The following is a 26,635-nucleotide window of genomic DNA, read 5'->3' on the forward strand; positions in this document are numbered from 1 at the left end:
TGTGTGTGTGTGTGTGTGTGTGTGTGTGTGTGTGTGTGTGTGTGTGTGTGTGTGTGTGTGTGTGTGTGTGTGTGTGTGTGTGTGTGTGTGTGTGTGTGTATGTGTGTGTGTGTGGTTACCGTATGTGAGTACATATAGAGGTTTGCCAGTGGTATCCAGGCTGGTGAGACAGGGCGCTTTAGGGCTGATGGTGCCCCAGCGTTGGAGAGCTGCCTCCAGGGAGGGTGGCCAGTTAGTCACCACCCCCAGGGCTTCTCCACTTACTGCCAACATTTCTGCCCCCTCCGGGCGTGGCTGCTTAGGATCTGGCTGCTGGACTACAAAGAGTGAAAGAGATACAGAGACTTTTATTGTGAAACATGCAAATAAGACCATTAAAGACACTACAGATTACTGTAGAAACGTTCACTAAATATAGAGACACATTTTTTTTGCTAGACAGCTAGATTTAAAGCTTAGTTGATTTATTTATAGATTTATTGGTTGATAGCTCCTACCTTCTAGAAGTTCTTCAAAGTCATCAACAAAGAACTCTCTTAGCGGAGGTCTACGAGGCATTTTCAGAGTGTTCACTAGCTGCTGGATCTTAGCAGACACACGACTGCTGACCGGGACACCATCTCCAGTCTCCATGCGTTCAGCGTTGCCGTATTTCTGAGTGTTTCGGGCGATGGTTCCTATGTGGCGCTCTGAGTGGGGGCGGGAGTGGGAGGAGTCAGACGAATAGCCAGTCACATCAGGAGGAGCAGAGTGATTCTCTACACACACACAGAGAGAAAGATGGAGAGAGACAGAAAGAGATGGAGAGAGGAGAGAGAAACAGAGACAAAGAGAGAGAGAGACAGAGAGAGACAGAAAGAGATGGAGAGAGGAGAGAGAAACAGAGACAAAGAGAGAGAGAGACAGAGAGAGACAGAGAGAGACAGAGAGAGACAGAGTTAAAGCAGGGGTGGGGAACATGCATAAACGAGGTATGTGTGTGTGTGTGTACTGACCGTCAGACTCCAGTGGTGGAGGCCACAGCATATCAGAGCCGAACTCACAGGATCTTCTGAGAGAGCCTCCGTTCTCCGCCATGCCCAGAGCTGCCTTACGCTTCAGAGACAGGTGCCCTATACCTGCAGACACACACATAAAGATTAGACATAAACACACATATCCTGTACACACACATACACACAGTGAAGTTGTACTCACCGTGGTGTGTTTGTGAGTGGTGAGCTGACACGTGGTGTGACTGGGTCAGGTGTGTGTGTGTGAGGTGGGCGTGTGCCAGGTGTGGGTGTGAGAGGTGTGTGTGTGCGAGCGAGTCGGCCAGTCGTCCTGCGTTGCCACTTCCTCCGCTCTGAGTGGACGAGGACGAGGAGGAGGTGGAGCCTAGGTGGGCTGGACCTAAGTGGGCAGGGCGAGTCATCCAGTGTTCCATTCCCGGCATGTCATTGCCTGGTCCCGCCTCTTCCTCTGAGCCCGACGACGAGTCTGAGCACAGTGGGGACAGGCCTAGTGAGGGTCAGTAACCTTCATCCAACTTTCGTACAATATAACTAAAACCCATAGCTAACTAAAACACAACCTAACCCCAACCCTATGACACAGTGGAGACCGGCCTAGCGACGGTCAGTAACTTTCATCCAACTTTACTACAGCATAACATTAACATAATCATAACCAGTGCTTGACTTGGACTAAAATAGTGGGCTCCTGCCCAAGTCAATCACTGAACATAATCTGATAAGTGTATGAGTGTGTGTGTCTCACCTGGGGGTGTGTACGCATCCATGGATGTCTGTACCACCAGTGATCGTCGTTTGGAGGGCATAGGGACTGCCACGTTGCTCTCCACATGTCTGGCTAACACCGCCTGCACTGCCTCACTGTGGACATCTGGGGGGTGATATGGTGTTGGAGAGAGATGGGCAGGAATTATGTTAGTCAATTTCATCCAAATCGAGATCTATATTATATGCTTATAGTGAAAGGACTGACTAAAAGCGTGTATATTGACCAACAGTTTGAATAACTCTGGTCTAAGGTCAGATTAATCTGTAGTAAAGGTGTGTGTGTGTTTACCTGAACGGTAGCGTTCATCACGTGTTCCAGAAGAGCGCCGTCTGTGGAAGCGAGCAGCAGATGGGGGGGCAAAGGGGGGGCGGTGAGACATACCCTCCATACCTACACACACACACACACACACACAGGGGAGGTCAGACAGGAAAAGAATAAGCGAGTCGAAAAGATACAGTCAAAGTCACAGACGGAGAGAGATACAAAAATCCCCCCAAATTCTCAGTGTGGAAGGAGCTTTCAGCATATTCATTATGCTGCTATATTCAGCGCATTGGAGTAATACAAAGTCTTGTGTGACCCAGAGAGAGAGAAAGAGAGAGAGAGAGAGAGAGAGAGAGAGAGAGAGAGAGAGAGAGAGAGAGAGAGAGAGAGAGAGAGAGAGAGAGAGAGAGGGGTTAAACGAGGAGGGTCAAACCCAGTGGGACTAGAATAGATGTGCTGCAGACTGGTGTTCTACTAGAGGACAGAGACTGTGTATTTATGTACCTCCAGGATGAGGGAAGTAGGCCCTGATCAGCTTAGACCGCTTCTTCTCATAACCCTTCTGTGTGATGTCACCTGGCAGAGAGAGAGAGGGGGGATAGAGAAAGGGAGAGAGAAAGAGGGGGGGATAGGGAGAGGGAAAGAGAAAGAGGTTGTTTTGAGTATAAGAGTATCAGTTAACCCAGTTTTTTGACAAGGCCTCAGAACCCACTCCTTTAGTGTGTGTGAGAGAACATTCTATTTTTTAGAGTGAATGACAAGTGAATAAGAGCGAGAGCATGTGTTTCACAATCTGACCATGGAGAGTGGCCAGAACATCTGGGTCCAATCTGCTCATCTGTTCCTTGCTATGATATTCAGGCATGTGTGTGTGTGTGTGTCTGTGAGGCTTTTCTGCAGATCAGATACAGCATTCCTGTTTCTGCACTCACTCACTCACTCACACACACACACACACACACACTGTCCACAGGGAGACACCATCTTCCAATCTTATCGCAGCGGAGCAGGGAGGGAGTTGCCTAGCAACCGTTCTCCTGGAGAAGGCCTGGTGGCCATCTTGGATTTCCAGATGTGAAAACTGGGCTAATGATCCCTGCATGTGTGTGTGTGTGTGTGTGTGTGTGTGTGAGAGAGAGAGAACACCACACTGAATTATCAGAGTTCATAACAACCCTATGCCTGTTCTCTCTCTCTCTCCTATTCTCTTGTTCTTCAAATGATCTTTTTCTCTCGGTCTCTCAGTTTCATACTATTCATGGTTTGCAGATTTCGTCTTAATATAGTTTTGAACATTCGTTTGGATGTTTTAGACTCTCAAAAGTGCATTACTGTGGCTTGGACATTTCAAAAGGAGGCAAATAATTTGTAGAAAAAACGTGTTTCATAATTTTGATGTCGTCAGATTGACTTTAGATGGAGTATAACATTAGCTAGCTAGTTAAGAATTTTAGCTAGCTAACATTAGCATTGCTAGCTATTTTTGACAAACTTTGCTAGCTAAGGACAACATTGCCATCTGTTTAAAGTAAATTTGATGACATGATAATGATGGAAAAGTTGTTTCCTACAAAATATCTGCGTACTTTAGCAATGTCATCGTATTTCCAAGACACTATAGTGTAATTTAGAAGAAACAGCCTCCGTCCAGAATGATTGGGCTTATCATTACTTTTTGGCACCGGCATCGCCGGCAGAGGGAGGCTTGAGAACATTCATAACAATGGCATGACACGACCGAGTGACGGAGGTGCTTCCTATGAATACAGCTGAGAGGGAATCTATAGTCCATGTCACAACCACTAAAGCAATGTCTCATTTTCCTATTTAGAAAATGTGTAATAAAACTGAAAATTATATTTTCCTTCAAGTGGCTGAAAATTGCTAACCAACATAGAACCTTTGGAAAGTGTGTTTTTGTGTGACTCACATTGATCTTCAGAACCACATCTACACCCAGCTGTGATTGGTTACAGTCTAAGCAGCATTCCTTCCCTATTGGTCATTGTGAACAAATTAAAATCACACAGATAGACAGTGGGAGAGAGATGCCATGCCAATAACTCTGTGTACCCCCCGTCCCTCTCTTTCACTCTCTGGTTTCTCCTTTCATCTCTCACACACACACACACACACACACACACACACACACACACACACACACACACACACACACACACACACACACACACACACACACACACACACACACACACACACACACACACACACACACACACACACACACACACACACACACACACACACACACACACGTGTCCAGAGCTGGGCCAGAGGGCTCACACACACGGAATGGTCACTCGATGGGCCAGAGAAAGAAAGAGAGGAAGGTGGGAGAATAATATACTGTGTAGCACAATACTTTTTCTCCATGGCCGACGTGACTAAGACATTTAAGTGTGTTAACCCTCGCAAGGCTGCTGGCCCAGACGGCATCCCTAGCCGCATCCTCAGAGCATGCGCAGCCAGCTGGTCTGGTCTGCGCAGCCAGCTGGTCTGTCTACTGTCTACTGTCCCCACTTGTTTCAAGATGTCCACCATTGTTCCTGTACCCAAGAAAGCAAAGGTAACTGAACTAAATGACTATCGCCCCATAGCACTCACCTCTGTCATTATGAAGTGCTTTGAGAGGCTAGTTAAGGATCATATAAACTCTACTCTACCTGACACCCTAGACCCACTTCAATTTTCTTACCACCCCAATAGATGCACAGACGATGCCATCGCACTGCACACTGCCCTATCCCATCTGGACAAGAGGAATACCTATGTAAGAATGCTGTTCATTGACTATAGCTCAGCATTCAACACCATAGTATCCTCTAAGCTCATCATTAAGCTCGAGGCCCTGGGTCTGAACCCCGCCTGGACTTCCTGACGGGCTGCCTCAGGTGGTGAAGGTGAGAAACAACACCTCCACTTCGCTGATCCTTAACAAAGGGGCCCCACAAGGATGCGTGCTCAGACCCCTTCTGTACCTCCTGTTCACCCATGACTGTGTGTCTATGCACGCCTCCAACTCAATCATCATGTTTGCACAACAGTAGTAGGTCTGATTACCAACAATGACAAGACAGCATACAGGGAGAAGGTGAAATGTTCCACGGCGTACACATCACTGACGATCTGAAATGGTCCAGATAGTGTGGTGAAGAAGGCACAACTGCGCCTCTTCAACCTTATGAGGTTGAAAAAAAATTGGCTTGGCCCCTAAACCCCTCACAAACTTTTACAGATGCATAATTGAGAGCATCATGTCAGGCTGTATCACCGCATTGTACCGCATCTGCACCGCCTGCAACCGCAGGGCTCTCCAGAGGGTGGTGCGGTATCCCCAACGCATCACAGGGCGCAAACTACCTGCCCTCCAGGACACCTACAGCACCCAATGTCACAGGAAGGCCAAAAAGATCAAGGACATCAACCACCCGGGCCTTGGCCTGTTCACCCCGCTAAGTTGGTGGTTGAAGATATCCCTCTAGTGATGTGGGGGCTGTGCTTTGGCAAAGTGGGTGAGGTTATATCCTTCCTGATTGGCCCTGTCTGGGGGTGTCCTCGGATGGGGCCACAGTGTCTCCTGACCCCTCCTGTCTCACCCTCCAGTATTTATGCTGCAGTAGTTTATGTGTCGGGGGGCTCGGGTCAGTTTGTTATATCTGGAGTACTTCTCCTGTCCTATCCGGTGTCCTGTGTGAATTTAAGTATGACCTCTCTAATTCTCTCTTTCTTTCTCTCTCTCGGAGGACCTGAGCCCTAGGCCCATGCCTCAGGACTACCTGACATGATGACTCCTTGCTGTCCCCAGTCCACCTGGCCGTGCTGCTGCTCCAGTTTCAACTGTTCTGCCTGTGATTATTATTATTTGACCATGCTGGTCATTTATGAACATTTGAACATCTTGGCCATGTTCTGTTATAATCTCCACCCGGCACAGCCAGAAGAGGACTGGCCACCCCACATAGCCTGGTTCCTCTCTAGGTTTCTTCCTAAGTTTTGGCCTTTCTAGGGAGTTTTTCCTAGCCACCGTGCTTCTACACCTGCATTGCTTGCTGTTTGGGGTTTTAGGCTGGGTTTCTGTACAGCACTTTGAGATATCAGCTGATGTACGAAGGGCTATATAAATACATTTGATTTGATATCATCCAGAAAGCGAGGTCAGTACATGTGCATCAAAGCTGGGACTGAGACTGCAAGGCCATCAGACTGTTAAATAGCCATCACTAGCCGGCTTCCACCCAGTTGCACAACCCTGCACCTTTGAGGCTGCTGCCCTATGTACATAGTCTTGGAATCACTGGCCACTTTAATAATGGAACAGTAGACACTTTAATAATGTTTAAACATTGTTTACATACTGCCTTACTCATCTATGTACACTACCGGTCAAAAGTTTTTCAACACCTACTCATTCAAGGGTTTTTCTATTTTTTTAAATTATTTTCTACATTGTAGAATAATAGTGAATACATCAACACTATGAAACAACACATATGGAATCATGTAGTAACCAATTTAAAAAAAAATCAAAATATATTTTATATTTGAGATTCTTCAAAGTAGCCACCTTTTGCCTTGATGACAGCTTTGCACACTCTTGGCATTCTCTCTACTAGCTTCAGTAGAATATAATACAGTATATACACTACCGGTCAAACTTTTGTTATTTACTTACCTACTGTATTATATTCTACTGTATTTTAGTCAACGCCACACCGACATTGCTCAATCTAATATTTATAAATTTCTTAATTCCATTCTTTTACTTTTAGATGTGGGTATTGTTGTGAATTGTTAGATGCTACTGCACTGTTGGAGCTAGAAACACAAGCATTTCACTACGCCCGCAATAACATCTGCATGTGACAACAAAATGTCATTTGATTTGACAAGAGAGCAGCTTGCCAAAGGAGCTGGATAAAAACAGAACCCCCCCTCATCATCCATGTCCACATACAGAACCTGTCTATCTCAGCGTTTCCTCTTAGTCATTTGGCAGCGGTGGCCCACGAGACATGCTTTTAAATGGTAAGTAGTTGGCTCAACAACTGGAAGTTAATGGGAACAGCTAGCATGTCATTGCATTGCTACACTACTAGCAATGCCCCCACCCTTGCTGAAAAAAACCCTAGGGGAAACACTGTCCACCAGTATCTGCCATGTCCTGGTTCTGCTCTGATTGAACAGCATATGGAGGGACAGCTGGGTTGGGAACTAACACTCTAGCAATCATAAGATACTGTAAATCTGGCTGCAATAGAAAACGTTAACAACAACACATCAAGGTTATAGGCGTTCAACAGGGTGTCCCAAACACGCTAGTCCATGTAAACCACATACACACAGGCCGCTAGACGCTTCACACAACATACACCAGGAGCGTTGACAGCAATCTATAGAGCAGACAATGTATATTGATTAAAGATGTAAACATTATATAATGCAGACACAAATGCGTAATTTATCTGACAATATAGCATGCGGCAAAATAATATCCGCACTCAATTGGTGGGATACGCTTGGTTGTGATTTAACAGATTCGGTGTCTGCTTTTTAAAATTTTAGATTCAATTGTCAGCATAAAAATTAACCGAAATCATCATCAGCTGCTGAGCGTGCAGGCCAAAACATCGAGCCTGAGCACACACACACCACCGAACCGTCTCCTGTCACGCAGTGTTGCATCGGTATCGCTATTATTACATCCATTCGTTTGAGCGTGACACACACACGTAGGCCTACACACACCACACGCACGCAGGTTCGTGGACGCACGGACAAAACGTACTTCTCAAGGTCAAATAGACAGTTTTCAGACCTGAACCGAGCACAGGGCCATATGTCTGTGTATGTGTCACGACCAGAGAGACAAAGAAAGGCGGGTGAATCCCGCAGTGGGCTCCCACTCTTCCCTCACCCCGTCCCGGCTAGAGCAGACTGTGAGGGCGGCTCTGACAAACATCTGGAGGGGCGGAGCAGGGGAGAGGGAGGGGGGTCTAGGGTGGAACGAGCCATTACTGTAGAGATTCCTCTAAGTTAACGGAAAAACGGGGCGCACGGGGTTCGTTCTTACCCTCTGACAGCTCGAGCTCCAGCTCCGCCAGCCGGGCGCGAACCTCCAGTGGTAACGGTGACGGCTCGCGCTCTGCCATTAGGTTATCCGGTAGAAAAATACCTCGGTTCTCTCTGTTGCTTTCTCTTCTCCTCTTCCCCCACTCCTCCGCCAGAGAGAGAGAGAGAGAGCACTATTCTGCGGCCCCTCCTCGGCGGCGAGCGGTGCGTCGACGCGAACAAAGAGAATAAATCTGTTTGTCTGTTCACCGGGGCCCTGACATGGTCTCGTGAGGAGTCTACCTCCTCTCCGTTATTATAGTATTTGTGATGAGGGACCACTGAGGGTCCGTTGGTCGGTGGGTCTTGAGGCTGCTTGCCTGGCGATGCGGTGCTGATGATGAGACTCGCGCTGTTTCACAGCTCCTACTGATGTCACGTGACGCAGATAGGAGAGGCGCAGTACCGGGCATGACCGATAGGGGTCGCAGCGTGGGAGGCGGGGGTATTATTACCCAACCACCACACCCTCTCCACACACAAACACACACACACGCACGCACGCATATTGGAAATTATAGCATATATCTAATATCATTGAATTATAGCAACAATACCGTGCTGGTGGATCTTTGATCTTCATATGAATCCCCAGGACTAGCCAAGGAGCACACTAGCCGGGTTGTCTGCCCACCACTTGGCTTAGCTCTGGGAGCTCAGCTCAAGTCGTCAAGTCTCAGGCAAGGTTACTCGTCATCATCTGATTTTGTAAGATATTGTATTGTACACAGATGGCTATTGTGACTATGAAGTGATGTTGCCACCTGCTGGTCACACAGTGAAACCACAACCAATGCCATACTAAGAATCAGCCCTGGGCACAGCAGCAGGCTCCATATAGTAAGTATCACGGCATGTCACAACACAAAACAGCAGCATGTGTCGATTTTGTCACATGATTGAAAAGGTCCGAAGTATGCTAAACAAACAAGCTGTAATAGCGGCGATCAGGGATTCAGCACCACAGAAGCAGACAGCGACAGAACTCTGAAGTTCAGCACAGCACCACATGACCGTGGAAAGCGACCGTCTCCAGGTGTACCCACTCGCCACTTTGCCAATCTGACCACAGCCTACGACTAAAGGGAAGGCTCCCTTAAAAAAATTAAGCGAGCATAGAGTTTTCCATTGTTTATTATTAAAGGCACTTATTTAATAATAGTCAAATTATTTACATCTGTACAGAAAAAAATAAAATATTCTGTATCGATTAACTGCATTTGCATAGTTAATCTCTCTCAAACATAGGACATGCGAACTGGAAGTTTTATCTACATCCCCCACCCTCTCCCTCCAGCTACCCCAGATTCCAAATCAAATTCAAGTTGTTAATGGTAACAGTGTTGTATGTACACATATCAATATCCACCTCAGATGTTTCTCTTCTAAACAGACACCCACCCTCCAAACTCAAACCAATAAACTCACAAGACAACCCATCTAAATAAAACAGTAAATAAATACATCTAAAACTCATGCAGAAACAAATTTTGATATGAAATCATTGCTTTTTAGCTTCTTGGCACTCAGTGTCTGGCTGTTTGTACTTAGTGTAACTGTTCCAGTGTGTTCCTGTGTACTTAGTGTAACTGTTCCAGTGTGTTCAGTGTAGTTACTGTAACTGTTCCAGTGTGTTCCTGTGTAGTTACTGTAACTGTTCCAGTGTGTTCAGTGTAGTTACTGTAACTGTTCCAGTGTGTTCAGTGTAGTTACTGTAACTGTTCCAGTGTGTTCAGTGTAGTTACTGTAACTGTTCCAGTGTGTTCAGTGTAGTTACTGTAACTGTTCCAGTGTGTTCAGTGTAGTTACTGTAACTGTTCCAGTGTGTTCAGTGTAGTTACTGTAACTGTTCCAGTGTGTTCAGTGTAGTTACTGTGACTGTTCCAGTGTGTTCAGTGTAGTTACTATAACTGTTCTAATGTGTTCCTGTGTAGTTAGTGTAACTGTTCCAGTATGTTCCAGTGTAGTTACTGTAACTGTTCCAGTGTGTTCAGTGTAGTTACTGTAACTGTTCCAGTGTAGTTACTGTAACTGTTCCACTGTGTTCAGTGTAGTTACTGTAACTGTTCCAGTGTGTTCAGTGTAGTTACTGTAACTGTTCCAGTGTGTTCAGTGTAGTTACTGTAACTGTTCCAGTGTGTTCCAGTGTAGTTACTGTAACTGTTCCAGTGTGTTCCAGTGTAGTTACTGTAACTGTTCCAGTGTGTTCAGTGTAGTTATTGTAACTGTTCCAGTGTGTTCAGTGTAGTTATTGTAACTGTTCCAGTGTGTTCAGTGTAGTTACTGTAACTGTTCCAGTGTGTTCCAGTATAGTTACTGTAACTGTTCCAGTGTGTTCAGTGTAGTTACTGTAACTGTTCCAGTGTGTTCCGTGTAGTTACTGTAACTGTTCCAGTGTGTTCCAGTGTAGTTACTGTAACTGTTCCAGTGTGTTCCAGTGTAGTTACTGTAACTGTTCCAGTGTAGTTACTGTAACTGTTCCAGTGTGTTCCAGTGTAGTTACTGTAACTGTTCCAGTGTGTTCCGTATAGTTACTGTAACTGTTCCAGTGTGTTCCTGTGTAGTTACTGTAACTGTTCCAGTGTGTTCAGTGTAGTTACTGTAACTGTTCCAGTGTGTTCCGTGTAGTTACTGTAACTGTTCCAGTGTGTTCAGTGTAGTTACTGTAACTGTTCCAGTGTGTTCCGTATAGTTACTGTAACTGTTCCAGTGTGTTCAGTGTAGTTACTGTAACTGTTCCAGTGTGTTCCTGTGTAGTTACTGTAACTGTTCCAGTGTGTTCAGTGTAGTTACTGTAACTGTTCCAGTGTGTTCCGTGTAGTTACTGTAACTGTTCCAGTGTGTTCAGTGTAGTTACTGTAACCTTTCCAGTGTGTTCCTGTGTAGTTACTGTAACTGTTCCAGTGTGTTCAGTGTAGTTACTGTAACTGTTCCAGTGTGTTCCGTGTAGTTACTGTAACTGTTCCAGTGTGTTCCTGTGTAGTTACTGTAACTGTTCCAGTGTGTTCAGTGTAGTTACTGTAACTGTTCCAGTGTGTTCCAGTGTAGTTACTGTAACTGTTCCAGTATAGTTACTGTAACTGTTCCAGTGTGTTCCGTGTAGTTACTGTAACTGTTCCAGTGTGTTCAGTGTAGTTACTGTAACTGTTCCAGTGTGTTCAGTGTAGTTACTGTAACTGTTCCAGTGTGTTCAGTGTAGTTACTGTAACTGTTCCAGTGTGTTCCGTGTAGTTACTGTAACTGTTCCAGTGTGTTCAGTGTAGTTACTGTAACTGTTCCAGTGTGTTCAGTGTAGTTACTGTAACTGTTCCAGTGTGTTCAGTGTAGTTACTGTAACTGTTCCAGTGTGTTCAGTGTAGTTACTGTAACTGTTCCAGTGTGTTCCAGTATAGTTACTGTAACTGTTCCAGTGTGTTCAGTGTAGTTACTGTAACTGTTCCAGTGTGTTCAGTGTAGTTACTGTAACTGTTCCAGTGTGTTCAGTGTAGTTACTGTAACTGTTCCAGTGTGTTCAGTGTAGTTACTGTAACTGTTCCGCGGAAGTTATTTAGACTTAGGAATTAATACAGAAGTATGTCTGATGGTCTAAATACTAATCAATATTCATAAAAAGAAATTAATCAATATTAAACCGTAAAGAATTCAGAGACTTCCGTCAGTCAGACAGACAGACACAAGACGGACAGACAGACAGCAGAGAAAAACAAGAGTTCTACAACTTGGCTTCTAAAACTAACTAAACTTTATAAATAAAATAAATGAAAACCTCAACATTAAAGCGCTATAGATTTTTTTCCTTTGGCTTGAAACACGTCTTCCTCTTCTCTCCTCCTCCCCTCTTGCCCTCCCCAACCAAAAGTAACCAGCTCACTCTGGTCACCGTGGTAACTGAGCCTGGTCAGACTCCTGTGCAGGATAGGCTGGGGCAAGCTCCGCCCCGGATGGGGTGTAGTCAATGGGGTTTGCGCAAAGCGTTTGATTGGCTCGTATCCTTTGGCAGATCTCGGCGTAGCTTGGCTTCTTGGACTCCTAACCAATCACAACACAGGACAGGTCAGTACCCAGCATACACTACATTCACTAATAACCAGTTTGTCTCTGTAGTCTGTGAGGTGTCTCACCACTGCTGGTCTGTTTTCCTTCATGGTCTGGATAGGTTCTTTCACGGTCGGAGGAGCTGCTGTGGTCCTCTTGAGAGATGGCATGGTTTCCTTCAGCTTCCTGTGGTACAGCAACAACCACCATCAACCACAACCCTCAACCATAACACAACCATAACACAGACATGAGTCTGCATGTATTCTTTCTTCCATACAAAACACATTGTGAAAGGGACCCATTCCACAGCAATGATGATTCAAAGGAAGGAGAATAAACTTACTCTCGGGGGAGGTTTTTCTGAGGCAATGCTGTGATAGGCTGGAGGTCTTGTAATGTCACAGTGGTTGTTTGGCTGGTACTGCTGTATGTAACAGCACACTGTAACAAGAAAAACAACCTTACAAGAAAGTAGATGGCATGTGTGAGTGTGTATGTGTGTGTGACTCTTGGTTACCTTGTGGTTGCAGGTTGCTTTGTGATTGCTGGTTGCTATGGTAAGTGTTTCTCTGGAGGCTGTTGCTGGGGGCAGCGGGGGGAAGCTAGTAGGGCCAAGCTCCAGACTGGGAGACAAGGAGCGGGGGGGCGACTTGGGGGGCTCTCTCTAAACATACATACGTTTATATACACATATTGTTATACACAAACATACATATCCACAGACACACAAAAACATTTTCCCAAAGCCATCCACATGTTAAGTACTTACAGTGTACTTCTCATCTCTTCTCCTCCTCTGACCGATGGGGCCTCTCCTTCAGAGAGAGAGAATCAATAGGCAGGTTTCTCATTGACCCAGCTTTATTCAACAAAAAATATTACTGCGGCATGTGTAATGGAAAGAACAGATATTGGATAACTTTTCTAAAGATCGTCGAAATTTGTATCCGTTCGACAGAGGTGGATCTTTGTTTACCTTCGACAGAGGTGGATCTTTCTTTTGTCAAGCTTTACTAAGACAATCAAAAAAAATGTAAGTATTTTTCAAATAAATATTGATTGCTGAATCATTTTGAAAGTATGCAGGGCCCATGATGTCATCGCGTAACGGATGCCGTTCTGCCATTCTAGGTGAGAACAAAAACCAATGTCCGGACCGGACCAAAAACTAATATCAGTGGATGTGGAAATCAAGGCCGGTCCGGACTGCACCAAAAAACGACGTCCAAAAGGCATCAGTGCCAGTCCATGCTTACTGAGGTGTAGCCTACAGTGTTGCCTGAAATATCATTTTATGAATGCCCATCTACGGTGCATTCGGAAAGTATTCAGACCCCTTCACTTTTTCCACATTGTGTTACGTTACAGCCTTATTCTAAAATTGATTATATATATATTTTTAAATCTCATCAATCTACACACAATACCTCATAATACCTCATAATGACAAAGCGGGAACCGTAGTTGAAAAGCCAAAATACTGTATTTACATAAATATTCAGACCCCTTGCTATGAGACTGAAAATTGAGCTCAGGTGTGTCCTGTTTCCATTGATCATCCTTGAGATGTTTCTACAACTTGATTAGAGTCCACCTGTGATAAATTCAATTGATTGGACATGCTTTGGAAAGGCAAACACCTGTCTATATGATATCCCACAGTTCACAGTGTGAAAACCAAGCCATGAGGTCGAAGGAATTGTCCGTAGAGCTCAGAGACAGGATTGTTTCAAGGCACAGATCTGGCGAAGTGTATCAAAAATATTATGCAGCATTGAAGATCCCCAAGAACACAGTGGCCTCCATCATTCTTAAATGGAATAAGTTTGGAACCACCAAGACTCTTCCTAGAGCTGACCGCCCGGCCAAAATGAGCAATCGGGGGAGAAGGGCCTTGGTCGGGAAGGTGACCAAGAACCCGATGGTCACTCTGACAAAGCTCCATAGTTCCTCTGTGGAGATGGGAGAAACTTCCAGAAGTGACAACCATGTCTGCAGCACTCCACCAATCAGGCCTTTTTGGTAGAGTGGCCAGACGGAAGCTACTCCTCAGTAGAAGGCACATGACAGCCCGCTTGGAGTTTGAAAAAAGGCACCTAAAGATTCTCTGGTCTGATGAAATCAAGATTGAACTCTCTGGCCTGAATGGCAAGCATCACGTCTGGAGAAAACCTGGCACCATCCATACGGTGAAGCCAGGGTGGCAGCATCATGCTGTAGGGATGTTTTTCAGCGGCAGGGACTGGGAAACTAGTCACGATCGAGGGAAAGATGAATGCAAAGTGCCGGATCCTTGATGAAAACTTGCTCCAGACTGGGGCGAAGTTTCACCTTCCAATAGGACAACGACCCTAAGCACACAGCCAACACAACGAAGGACACGTCTCTGAATGTCCTTGAGAGTTCCAGCCAGAGCCCAGACTTGAACTCGATCAAACATCTCTGGAGAGACCAGAAAATAGCTGTGAAGTGACGCTCCCCATCCAACCTGACAGAGCTTGAGAGAATCTCCAGAGAATAATGGGAGAAACTTCTCAAATACAGGCGTGCCAAGCTTGTAGCATCATACCCAAGAAGACTCAAGTATGTAAGTCACTGCCAAAGGCGCTTCAACAATGTACTGAGTAAAGGGTCTGAATACTTATGTAAACCAGTTTATGGGGTATTTTGTGTAGATTGATGAGGAAAAATAACAATTCAAACCATTTTAGGATAAGGCTGTAACTTAACAACACTTGGAAAAGGTCATGGGTTCTAAATCCTTTCCGAATGCACTGTATATGGTAAGACTACATTTTATAAAAGATCAAAAAGTCTTTGGCTCGTGCTTACTGGGGTCACCATGTGGCCAGCAACATAATTTTATGAATGTCATTCCATGTGGTTGGCCGTAGCACTGGCTTTATTTTTATTTTCTATTTTATTTTTCGCTATGATCAGCTTGTCAAAACAATTGACGGATACTAACTTGAAACCACTGATCATGACAATGGGGTGAAACTCCTAGACAACACTTGTGGTTGTTCATTCTCCTTTGACTTGTCCTGTTTTTAGGATATGTTGTTTGTTAACATGTCAGTGCATTTTTATTTGAATGGGCGCCATGAAGGTTAGGCTATTTGATCGGAGAAACCTACATGATGTAAAAAGTGTCTGTCTCATTACATTGTCATACATTTCATCTCCAGCCTGTAGGCTACAGAAAAGGCCACATACTCTTTTCACCATATCCTAGATCTGTTACATGATTTATGGAACGTTGCGTTGGTGTCGCGCCACAGCGACAACAGTACCATGGAGAGGCGCCCTGTGAATGGACGAGCAAAATATTTTGCGCCCCTGCCTTTTACAAAGTGGGCACTGCTTATCACTTATCGCACTCAGCTAAAACGACCTTATGCCACTAGTTGTGAGAAATTGTCATTGTTTTTGGGCAGGAGTATGTGGGGTTTCATGTGTTGTTGTTGGAGGTGCGTCTTGGTCAGTTTACCTCAGAAAATACCGCCCTCGTCAATCTGATGCCATAGGTGGCCGCCTAATTCTGTCTAATGAGCTGGTTGGCCGTGCTCGTGACTATAAAGCTCCACTCCACATTTCATTCTAATGCCCACTGCTTGCAAAATCTATTATTGTCCTCACTTTCTGAATGCCTGAATTGCTTTGCCTTGCTGTTCTGGTTGTCTGGAAAGTTTCATCATCCAATTATTTCAGATCTACAGGAGTGCAAGTTTCAAAATGGTACCATGGACCTTGGCGATACGTTGGCACATAAGAATAATTAGAATATGGTAAATATTAGTCAATTATTGCATTCTATCCACGCTGGCTTTGCAGGCTACCCGAGACATAAAACAGATAGGCAGGAGGGCATAGGCTACAAGTTGTCGCCAAGTTATTAGGCCTAATGCGCAATTTGCCTAAATACTGTAGGTATTGGAAAAACTTCAAACAATTCATTTCTATTCGACATTGTAGGTTTTTGCGATAATGTTTTTTTTTAGGTGTGAAATTATTACATCCAGCTCATTTTATTGACAATATAGTTCAATGGAAACGCACTGTAGCATAGCATGCAATTTTAGCATCTATGTAAACTTTTAAAATGTAAAAAAATAAAATCACTGGACAAGTTAATGAAAACATAGCTATTATCTTCCTTCAGTTCACGTGGTACCTCAAAAACATTTTTATCTTTTGTTTAGTCTCTCCTGAACATATCATATAAGGAAGTGTCCTGTCTCCAAGGGTTGGAGGTTAGAGGTTTGAAGTTTTTCCAATACCTTCCTATGCCAGTGCTTGAGGAGGACCCTGACTCCCTTCTCCCTCCACGTCGACCCCCTTCTCCCTCCATACGCCTGTTGCCTGGTAACCGTGGCGGGCCCTGCCTGTGGGGGCCAGGGGGGCGTCCTATTGGTACATGCTCTGGGAAGAAGGGGGGGTCATCCAGAAGGCCCGGCTCCCTGTCGCCAGACCGCCGCCTCTGGTCCCGCTGCCCACGGTGCCCCCTACTGGAGGAGAGAGAGAAACACATGTAACATCACAACAACCTAACTACAACCATGGTTACAACATCAAGAAATAGAGAGAGAATGATAGCTTGGGAGAAGGAGAGAGACGTTTCTCCAGAATGAGAAAGAGTGAGGAGTGTAGTACCTGTGTCTGTATGAGGGGGATATTTTGAAGCTGGGGCCTCCTGGGAAGCCGTTCATGAAGCCAGATAATGACGCCATCTGCTGTACACAACACCAATGACACCAGTGTGAGAGAAAATGCTTATACCTGCATCTGTACGTGTGTGTGTCCATCTCACCAGGTCAGGGTCCGTGTATCCGGCCATGGCATCCAAGCTTTGATTGGTCATTGGGTAAAGCTGTGGGAGGGGCTGCTGGAAAGTGGGAGGGGCGTAGTATGGGTTGTAAGGCTGCTGATTTGTGCAGGAGTCCATTGCGCCGGGCCTGTAGCCATTCTTTGGAGCGTAAGATGTGACTGCCATCACATTGGCCTTGATCCGTGCCTGATCAATTTATTATTCAACAAAGCAATCAATCAATCTTTGATCATGTGACTGGCACTTCCATCATGTATAGAAAAATATTTAGATCAGGTTATATTTTGGCAGGGGTAGGCCATCATTGTAAATAAGAATTTGTTCTTAACTAACTAGCCTAGTTAAATAAATAAAACGTCTCAACTCACCTTGATGGGTTTTCCCTGGAACGTCCTCACCTCCTCTCTCAGGTACTGAAATGCCTGGAGCGCGCACACACACACACACACACACACACACACACACACACACACACACACACACACACACACACACACACACACACACACACACACACACACACACACACACACACACACACGTGAATTAAATTTGCAGCTGAATGAAATGTGCATGAATGTCTAGAGAATCAATCCTTCTCCCAGCTGTTGTTAACCTCCGTAACCCCAGTCTCTGTCTCTCCCAGCTGTACCTGTTGAGCGTCAGCCTCAGTTTTAAAGGTGATGAACCAGTTGTCGTTCTGGGCAAACTCACAGCTCTGGATCCTGGGGAGGCTCTCACACGCAAACAGAGCCTTTACGTCCTGGTGGTTTAACAAAATAAACACGCACAACATCAGCACTGAAACACACACATAATCCATGGGCCAGCAGGACAGATTTAACATATATTGAACAAATATATAAATGCAATATGCAACAATTTCAAAGATTTTACTGCGCTACAGTTCATATGAGGAAATCAGTCAATTGAAATAAATTCATTAGAACCTAATCTATGGATTTCACATGACTGGGAATACAGATATGCATCTGTTGGTCATAGATACCCTAAAGAAATAGGCTTCACAATGGGCCTCAGGATCTCGTTACAGTATTTTTGTGCATTCAAATTGACAACTTTAAAATGCAATTCTGTTCATTGTCCGTAGCTTATGCCTGCCCATACCATAACCCCACAACTACCATGGGGCACTAAGTTCACAACATCAGCAAACCACGCGCCCACACAACGCCACACACTTGGTCTGGGGTTGTGAGGCCGGTTGGACATACTACCAAATGATCTAAAATGACATTGGAGGTGGATTATGGTAGAGAAATTCACATTAAATTCTCTGGCAACAGCTCTGGTGGACATTCCTGCAGTCAACATACCAATTGCACGCTCCCTCAAAACTTGTTTTATGTGACAAAACTGCACATTGTAGAGTGGACTTTTATTGTCCCCAGCACAAGGTGCACCTTTGTAATACTCATGCTGTTTAATCAGATTCTTGATTTGCCACACCTGCCAGGTGGATGGATTATCTTAGCAAAGGATAAATGCTCACTAAAAGGGATTTAAACAAATGTGTGCACAACATTTGAGAGAAATAAGCTTTTTGTGAGAATGTAACATTTCTGTGATCTTTTATTTCAGCTCATGAAACATGGGACCAACACTTTACATGTTGTCTTTATATTTTTGTTCACTGTATTTATCGACTTTGGGGTGGCAAAGTCTAATGATGATTTTCATTAAGGTCCATGTCTGTGGGTTGTATTTAGTTTTGATAGAAAAGTATCGGAGAAAGATAAATGTCGTTATACAGTGCATTCGGGAAAGTATTCAGACCTTATTCTAAAATGATCAAATGTTTTTTTTCACCTCATCAATCTATACACAATATCCAATAATGACAAGGGAAAACAGAATTTTCGAAATGTTGGCAAATGTATTAAAAAAAAATTATACAAAAATACCTCATTTACATAAGTATTCAGACTCTTTGCTATTACACTCAAAATTGAGCTCAGGTGCATCCTGTTTCCATTGATCATCCTTAAGGTGTTTCTACAACTTGATTGGAGTCCACCTGTGGTAAATTCAATTGATTGGACATGATTTGTAAAGGCACACACCTGTCTATATAAGGACCCACAGTTGACAGTGCATGTCAGCACAAAAACCAAGCCACGAGGTTGAAGGAATTGTCCATAGAGCTCAGAGACAGGATTGTGTCGAGGCACAGATCTGGGGAAGGGTACCAAAAAATGTCTGCAGCATTAAAGGTCCCCAAGACCATGGTGGCCTCCATCATTCTTAAATGGAAGACGTTTGGAATCACCAAGACTAGAGCTGGCCGCACGGCCAAACTGAGCAATTGGGGGAGAAGGGCCTTGGTCGGGGAGGTGACCAAGAACCCAATAGTAACTCTGACAGAGCTCCAGAGTTCCTCAGTGGAGATGGGTGAAACTTCCAGAAGGACAACTGTCTCTGCAGCACTCCACCAATCAGGCCTTTATTATGTATAATGGCACCGGAGGGGACTGCTGCCGTTTTATGGGCTCTTAACGAACCATGCTCTTTTGTTGTTTTATTTGCATTGTTTTTAACTTACTTTGGACATAATGTTGCTGCTACCGTCTCTTATGACCGAAAAGAGCTTCTGGACATCAGAACAGCGATTACTGACCTTAAACTGGACAAATAATTTTTCTTTAATGAGTTGGACGAGAGGGATTTACTCCAGACACCCAACGAGGCCCTCATCCCTGTCAATCGCAGGAGAAAAAGATGGAGATATCGCGGAAGGTGATCGGGGTGCTTTGTAAGGATCCGGCGATGAGTGGCTAATCTGCCTTTGCCAACGGTACTATCGGCCAACGTACAATTGCTGGATAGTAAAGTGGACGAACTGCAAGCATGTATATCCTACCAACAGGATATTAAAAACTGTAACATCATATGACATGAACAACATACAGCTGGCGGGTTACACACTGTATCGGCAGGATAGAACAGCAGCCTCTCTTAAGACAAGGCGTGACAGTCTATGTATATTTGTAAACAACAGCTGGCGCACGATATCTAAGAAAGTCTTGAGGTTTTGCTCGCCTGAGGTAGAGTATCTCATGAAAAGCTGTAGACCACACGATCTACCAAAAGAGTTTTCATCTATATTCTTCTTAGCTGTCTATTTACCACCACAAACCGATGCTGGCATTCAGACTGCACTGCATGAGTTGCATACGGCCATAAGCAAACAGAAAAACTCTCATCCAGAGGTGGCAGGGGACTTTAATGCAGGGAAACTTAAATCCGTTTTACCTCATTTCTACCAGCATGTTAAATGTGCAACCAGAGGGGGGAAAAAAGAAAAAACTCTCGACCACCTTTACTTCACACACAGAGATGCGTACAAAGCTCTCCCTCGCACTCCATTTGGCAAATCTGACTATAATTCTATCCCCCTGATTCCTGCTTACAAGCAATAACTAAAGCAGGAAGCGCCAGTGACTCGGTCAATAAAAAAGTGGTCAGATGAAGCAGATGCTAAACTACAGGACTGTTTTGCTAGCACAGGCTGGAATATATTCTGGGATTCTTCCGATGGCATTGAGTACACCACAACAGTCACTGGCTTGATACATTTTTTATTTTACCTTTATTTAACTAGGCAAGTCAGTTAAGAACAAATTATTATTTTCAATGACGGCCTAGGAACAGTGGGTTAAATGCCTTGTTCAGGGGCAGAACAACAGATTCTTACCTTGTCAGCTCAGGGATTCAATCTTGCAACCTTCCGGTTACTAGTCCAACGCTCTAATCACTAAGTGTGTAGATGACGTCAGCCCCACTGTGACTGTGCGTACATACCCCAACAAAAAGCCATGGATTACAGGCAACATCAGCACTGACACAAATGATCAAGGAACCTACCAGGTATAACCTCAACTCCGTAACCAAATCCGTAACCAGATATCATCCTGACCAACTTGCCCTCTAAATACGCCTCTGCTGTCTTCAACCAAGATCTCAGCGATCACTGCCTCATTGCCTGTGTGCCTAATGGGTCCGCGGTCAAACGACCATCCCTCATCACTGTCAAACGCTCCCTAAAACACACTTCAGTGAGCAGGCCTTTCTAATCGACCTGGCCCGGGTATCCTGGAAGGATATTGACCTCATCCAGTCAGTAGAGGATGCCTGGTTGCCCTTGAAAAGTGCTTTCCTCACCATCTTAAATAAGCATGCCCCATTCAAAAAATGTAGAACTAAGAACAGATATAACCCTTGATTCACTCCAGACTTGACTGCCCTAGACCAGCACAAAAACATCATGTGGCGTTCTGCATTAGCATCGAATAGCCCTCGTGATTTGCAACTTTTCAGGGAAGTCAGGAACCAATATACTCATTCAGTTAGGAAAGGCTAATTTGCATACTGTAGCATTAATTCCAATAATTTTTGGGACACTGTAAAGTCCATGGAGAATAAGAGCACCTCCTCCCAGCTGCCCAGAAACACTGTTACCACCGTTAAATCTACGATAATCGATCATTTCAATAAGAATTTTATTACGTCTGGCCATTCTTTTTACTTTGCTACCCCTACCCCGGCCAACATCTCAGCACCCCCTGCAGCAACATGCCCAAGCCCCCAACCCTCTCCTTCACCCAAATCCAGACAGCTGATGTTCTGAAAGAGCTGCAAAATCTGGATCCCTACAAATCAGCTGGGTTAGACAAGCTGGATCCTCTGTTTCTAAAATTATCAGTTGAAATTTTTGCAACCCCTATTACTAGCCTATTCAAACTCTCTTTCGTATCGTCTGAGATCCCCAAAGATTGGAAAGCTGCTGCGGTCATCCCCCTCTTCAAAGGGGGAGACACTCTAGACCCAAACTGTTATAGACCTATATCCATCCTGCCCTGCCTTTCTAAAATCTTCGAAAGCCAAGTTAACAAACAGATCACCGAATCCCACCATACCTTCTCCACTATGCAATCCTGGTTTACGAGCTGGTCATGGGTGCACCTCAGCCATGCTCAAGGTCCTAAACGATATCATAACCGCCATCGATAAAGGACAGTACTGTGCAGCCATCTTTATCGACCTGGCCAAGGCTTTCGACCGCATTCTTATCGGGAGACTCAATAGCCTTGGCTTCTCAAATGTGTGTGTCAAATCGGAGGGCCTGTTGTCCGGACCTCTAGCAGTCTCTATGGGGGTGCCACAGGGTTCAATTCTCGGGTCAACTCTGTTCTCACAAACCTCCAAATGAACTTCAATGCCATACAACACTCCTTCCGTGGCCTCCAACTGCTTTTAAATGCTAGTAAAACTAAGTGCATGCTCTTTAACCGATTGCTGCCCGCACCCTCCCGCCCGACTAGCATCAAAACTCTGGAGGGTTCTGACTTAGAATATGTGGGCATTTACAAATACCTAGGTGTCTGGTTAGACTGTAAACTCTCCTTCCAGAATCACATTAAGCATCTCCAATCCAAAATTAAATATAGAATCGGCTTCCTATTTCGCAACAAAGCCTCCTTCACTAATGCTGCCAAACATACCCTCGTAAAACTGCCTATCCTACCAATCCTTGACTTCGGCGATGTCATTTACAAAATAGCCTTCAACACTATACTCAGCAAACTGGATGTAGTCTATCACAGTGCCATCCGTTTTGTCACCAAAGCCCCATAAACTACCCACCACCGCGACCTGTATGCTCTTGTTGGCTGGCCCTCGCTACATATTCGTCTCCAAACCCACCAGCTCCAGATCATCTATAAGTCTATGCTAGGTAAAGCACCGCCTTATCTCAGCTCACTGATCACCATAGCAACACCCACCCGTAGCACGCGCTCCAGCAGGTATATTTCACTGGTCATCCCCAAGCCAACACCTCCTTTGGCTGCCTTTACTTCCAGTTCTCTGCTGCCTATGACTGGAACGAATTGCAAAAAAAAAATCACTGAAGTTGGAGACATATCTCCCTCACTAACTTTAAGCGTCAGCTGTCAGAGCAGCTTACTGATCGCTGCAGCTGTACACAGCCCATCTGTGAATAGCCCATCCAAATCCAACTACTTACCTCATCCCCATATATGTTTTTGTATTTCTGCTCTTTTGCACACCAGTATTTCTACTTGCACATCTTCCTCTGCACATATATCACTTCAGTATAAATTGCTAAATTGTAATTACTTTGCCACCATTGGCCTATTTATTGTCTTACCTCCTTACTTCATTTGCACACACTGTATACAGATTTTTCTATTGTGTTATTGACTGTACGTTTGTTTATCCCATGTGTAACTCTGTGTTGTTTTTTTCGCACTGCTTTGCTTTATCTTGGCCAGGTTGCAGTTGTAAATGAGAACTTGTTCTCAACTGGTGAAGGTGAAATATATACAGTGCCTTGCGAAAGTATTCGGCCCTCTTGAACTTTGCGACCTTTTGCCACATTTCAGGCTTCAAACATAAAGATATACAACTGTATTTTTTTTGTGAAGAATCAACAACAAGTGGGACACAATCATGAAGTGGAACGACATTTATTGGATATTTCAAACTTTTTTAACAAATCAAAAACTGAAAAATTGGGCGTGCAAAATTATCAGACGGTTTATCAGGACGTGTACTCCGAGCATGCGCTGACCAACTGGCAAGTGTCTTCACTGACATTTTCAACCTCTCACTGTCTGAGTCTGTAATATCAACATGTTTCAAGCAGACCACGATAGTCCCTGTGCCCAAGAACACTAAAGTTACCTGCCTAAATGACTACCGATCCGTAGTCCGAAGTGCTTTGAAAGGCTGGTCATGGCTCACAGCAACACCATTAGCCCAGAAACCCCAGACCCATTTCAATTTGCATACCAACCTAACAGATTCACAGATGATGCAATCTCTATTACACTCCACACTGCCCTTTCACACCTGGACAAAAGGAACAGCTATGTGAGAATGCTATTCATTGACTACAGCTCAGCTTTCAACACCATAGTACCCTCAACGCTCATCACTAAGCTAAGGACCCTGGGACTAAACACCTCTCTCTGTAACTGGATCCTGGACATCCTGACGGGCCGCCCCCAGGTGGTGAGGTTAGGTAACAACATATCCGCCACTCTGATCCTCAACACGGGGGCCACTCAGGGGTGCGTGCTCAGTCTACCCCTGTACTCCCTGTTCACTCATGACTACATGGCCAGACACGACTCCAACACCATCATTAAGATTGCCAGTGACACAACAGTGGCCTGATCACCGACAATGATGAGACAGCCTATAGGGAGGAGGTCAGAGACCTGGCCGTGTGGTGCCACGACAACAACCTCTCCCTCAACGTGATCAAGACAAAAGGAGATAATTGTGGACTACAAGAAAAGGAGGACCGAGCATGCCCCCCTTCTCATCGACGGGGCTGTAGTGGAGCAGGTTGAGAGCTTCACGTTCCTTGGTGTCCACATCACCAACAAACTAACATGGTCTAAGGACACCAAGACAGTCATAAAGAGAGCACGACAAAACCTATTCTCCCTCAGGAGACTGAAAAGATTTGGCATGGGTCCTTAGATCCTTAAAAGGTTCTACAGCTGCACCATCAAGAGCATCCTGACTGGTTGCATCACTGTCTGCTATGGCAACTGCTCGGCCTCCGACCACAAGGCACTACAAAGGGTAGTGTGTACGGCTCAGTACACCACTGGGGCCAAGCTTCCTCCCATCCAAGACCTCTGTCAGAGGAAGGCTCTAAAAATGGTCAAAGATTCCAGCCACCCTGGTTATAGACTGTTCTCTATGCTACTGCACGGCAAGCGGTACCGGAGCGCCAAGTCTAGGTCCAAGAGGCTTCTCAACAGCTTCTACCCCCAAGCCATAAGACTCCTGAACATCTAATCAAATGGCCACTCAGACAATTTGCACCCCCCCCTCTTTTACAATGTTGCTACTCACTGTTCATTATCGATTATCCATGAATAGTCACATTAATAACTCTACCTACATGTACATATTACCTCAATTACCTTGACTAACCGGTGCCCCCGCACATTGACTCTGTACCGGTACCCCCTGTATATAGCCTCGCATTGTTGGTTAAGGACTTGTAAGTAAGCATTTCATTGTAAGGTGTTCTTGTATTCAGCGCATGTGACAAATAAAATTGTATTTATTTATTGTAGAGTGGCCAGATGGAAGCCACTCCTCTGAAACAGGCACATGACATACCGCTTGGAGTTTGCCAAAAAGCACCTAAAGGAGTCTCAGACCATGAGAAACAAGAAACTCTGATTTGATGGAAGAACTCTTCAGGGTGAATGCCAACCGTCACGTTTGGAGGAAACCTGGCATCATCACTACTGTGAAGCATGGTGGCAGCATCATGCTGTGAGGATGTTTTTCAGCAGGAGACTAGTCAGGATCGAGGGAAAGGTGAACGGAGCAAAGTACACAGAAATTCTTGATGAAAACCTGCTCCAGAGCGCCCAGGACCTCAGACTGGGGCGAAGGTTCACCTTCCAATAGGACCACGACCCTAAGCACACAGCAAAGACAACGCATGAGTGGCTTGGGGACAAGTCTCTGAATGTCCTTGAGTGGCCCAGCCAGAGCCCGGACTTGAACCCGATCGAACATCTCTGGAGAGACCTGAAAATAGCTGTGCAGTGATGCTCCCCATCCAACCTGACAGAGCTTGAGAGGATCTGCAGAACAGAATGGGAGAAACTCACCAAGTACAGGTGTGCTTAGCTTGTAGCATCATTCCCAGGAAGACTTAAGGCTGTAATCGCTGCCAAAGGTGCTTCAACAAAATACTGAGTAAAGGGTCTGAATACTTAAGTAAATGTGATATTCACGTTTTTTAATAAAAAATAATTTGTAATTGTTGGCAGATTGTAGATTGAGGGGTCAAAAAACAATTTAATAATACATTTTAGAATAAGGCTGTAACGTAAAAAAATGTGGAAAAAGTGAAGGTGTCTGAATACTTTCTGAAAGCACTGTATGGAAACTGTAAAGGGGTGAATTAAAGAAGAGCACTCTTGGAATATAGCCAATCATAAATCAATCTGGTTTATTACAAGGGAGACAGGGACACACCTACAGCACATAAGCAGAGAAAATGTCTAACTGGTATTCTCTAAGCAGGGCCTTAAATCCCAACCTCACAGCACCAATGTTCCATAAACATCAGCCTGGGAGGCTTGTACGGCGTCACAACAAAATACTTTGCCAGCTGCTGCAGAGTCACACAGTGTTCATAAGGTCATCAATACAATAACATATCAATGTTCTCAGTCCTTGTACATCCAGTCTGGTTTCAGTTACTATAAACATATATGAGTTTAATACATAACACACAGCATCGAGTCTCGTAACCATCAACCCTTGACACAAACAGAACACTTGAAATCATGTGAATTACATAAAGGTCAGGAAAACATAAATATGCTAAGCATTGTGTTAATTACTCTTAACTGAATATGAACTTTATTAAATATTTCTCATTACATATGTTATGCAGTTAGCTGGGCCAACAGGATTGAGGACATGATCATTTTGTATTGTCAGGGAACTAACTTCTCAAACTAACGCAATTTGAGATGTTATAAATTTCATGATACAACACAT

At 44.7% G+C, this 26,635-nt stretch overlaps 2 protein-coding genes across 22 annotated transcripts in view; both read right to left on the bottom strand.

Moving 5' to 3' along the window:
• Positions 1-8,874, bottom strand: part of LOC118361181 (disco-interacting protein 2 homolog C-like) — a 39,971-nt gene extending 31,097 nt beyond the window's left edge. Inside the window, exons 1-8 of one of the 4 annotated variants that reach the window (XM_052483659.1) lie at positions 8,736-8,874; positions 2,554-2,625; positions 2,071-2,172; positions 1,759-1,884; positions 1,198-1,500; positions 996-1,118; positions 498-758; positions 120-317 (exon numbers count right to left, since the gene is read on the bottom strand). In XM_052483659.1, the coding sequence (XP_052339619.1) occupies positions 120-317; positions 498-758; positions 996-1,118; positions 1,198-1,500; positions 1,759-1,884; positions 2,071-2,170 (1,111 nt within the window). In that variant the 5' untranslated portion in view covers positions 2,171-2,172; positions 2,554-2,625; positions 8,736-8,874. Of the gene's footprint in view, positions 1-119; positions 318-497; positions 759-995; positions 1,119-1,197; positions 1,501-1,758; positions 1,885-2,070; positions 2,173-2,553; positions 2,626-8,140; positions 8,549-8,735 lie in introns of those variants that run through there. The other 3 variants (XM_052483657.1, XM_052483658.1, XM_052483656.1) reach the window with 3 other exon arrangements.
• Positions 8,875-9,294: 420 nt separating this feature from the next.
• LOC118361698 (uncharacterized) overlaps positions 9,295-26,635 on the bottom strand; it is a 29,172-nt gene continuing 11,831 nt past the window's right edge. The window contains exons 7-17 of one of the 18 annotated variants that reach the window (XR_008083779.1): positions 17,697-17,807; positions 17,413-17,466; positions 17,027-17,230; positions 16,870-16,949; positions 16,497-16,724; positions 12,986-13,031; positions 12,734-12,880; positions 12,560-12,657; positions 12,300-12,399; positions 11,645-12,207; positions 9,295-11,041 (exon numbers count right to left, since the gene is read on the bottom strand). Coding sequence is in view for 2 of the 18 variants with exons in the window: in XM_052483660.1 (XP_052339620.1) it covers positions 12,055-12,207; positions 12,300-12,399; positions 12,560-12,657; positions 12,734-12,880; positions 12,986-13,031; positions 16,497-16,724; positions 16,870-16,949; positions 17,027-17,230; positions 17,413-17,466; positions 17,697-17,807 (1,221 nt within the window). In the remaining 16 variants the exon portion in view is untranslated. Of the gene's footprint in view, positions 12,208-12,299; positions 12,400-12,559; positions 12,658-12,733; positions 12,881-12,985; positions 13,032-16,496; positions 16,725-16,869; positions 16,950-17,026; positions 17,231-17,412; positions 17,467-17,696; positions 17,808-26,635 lie in introns of all 18 variants that reach the window. The other 17 variants (XR_008083778.1, XR_008083775.1, XR_008083777.1 and 14 more) reach the window with 17 other exon arrangements.

The sequence above is a fragment of the Oncorhynchus keta genome, chromosome 28 (assembly GCF_023373465.1).
Source record: "Oncorhynchus keta strain PuntledgeMale-10-30-2019 chromosome 28, Oket_V2, whole genome shotgun sequence".
NCBI lineage: Eukaryota > Metazoa > Chordata > Actinopteri > Salmoniformes > Salmonidae > Oncorhynchus > Oncorhynchus keta.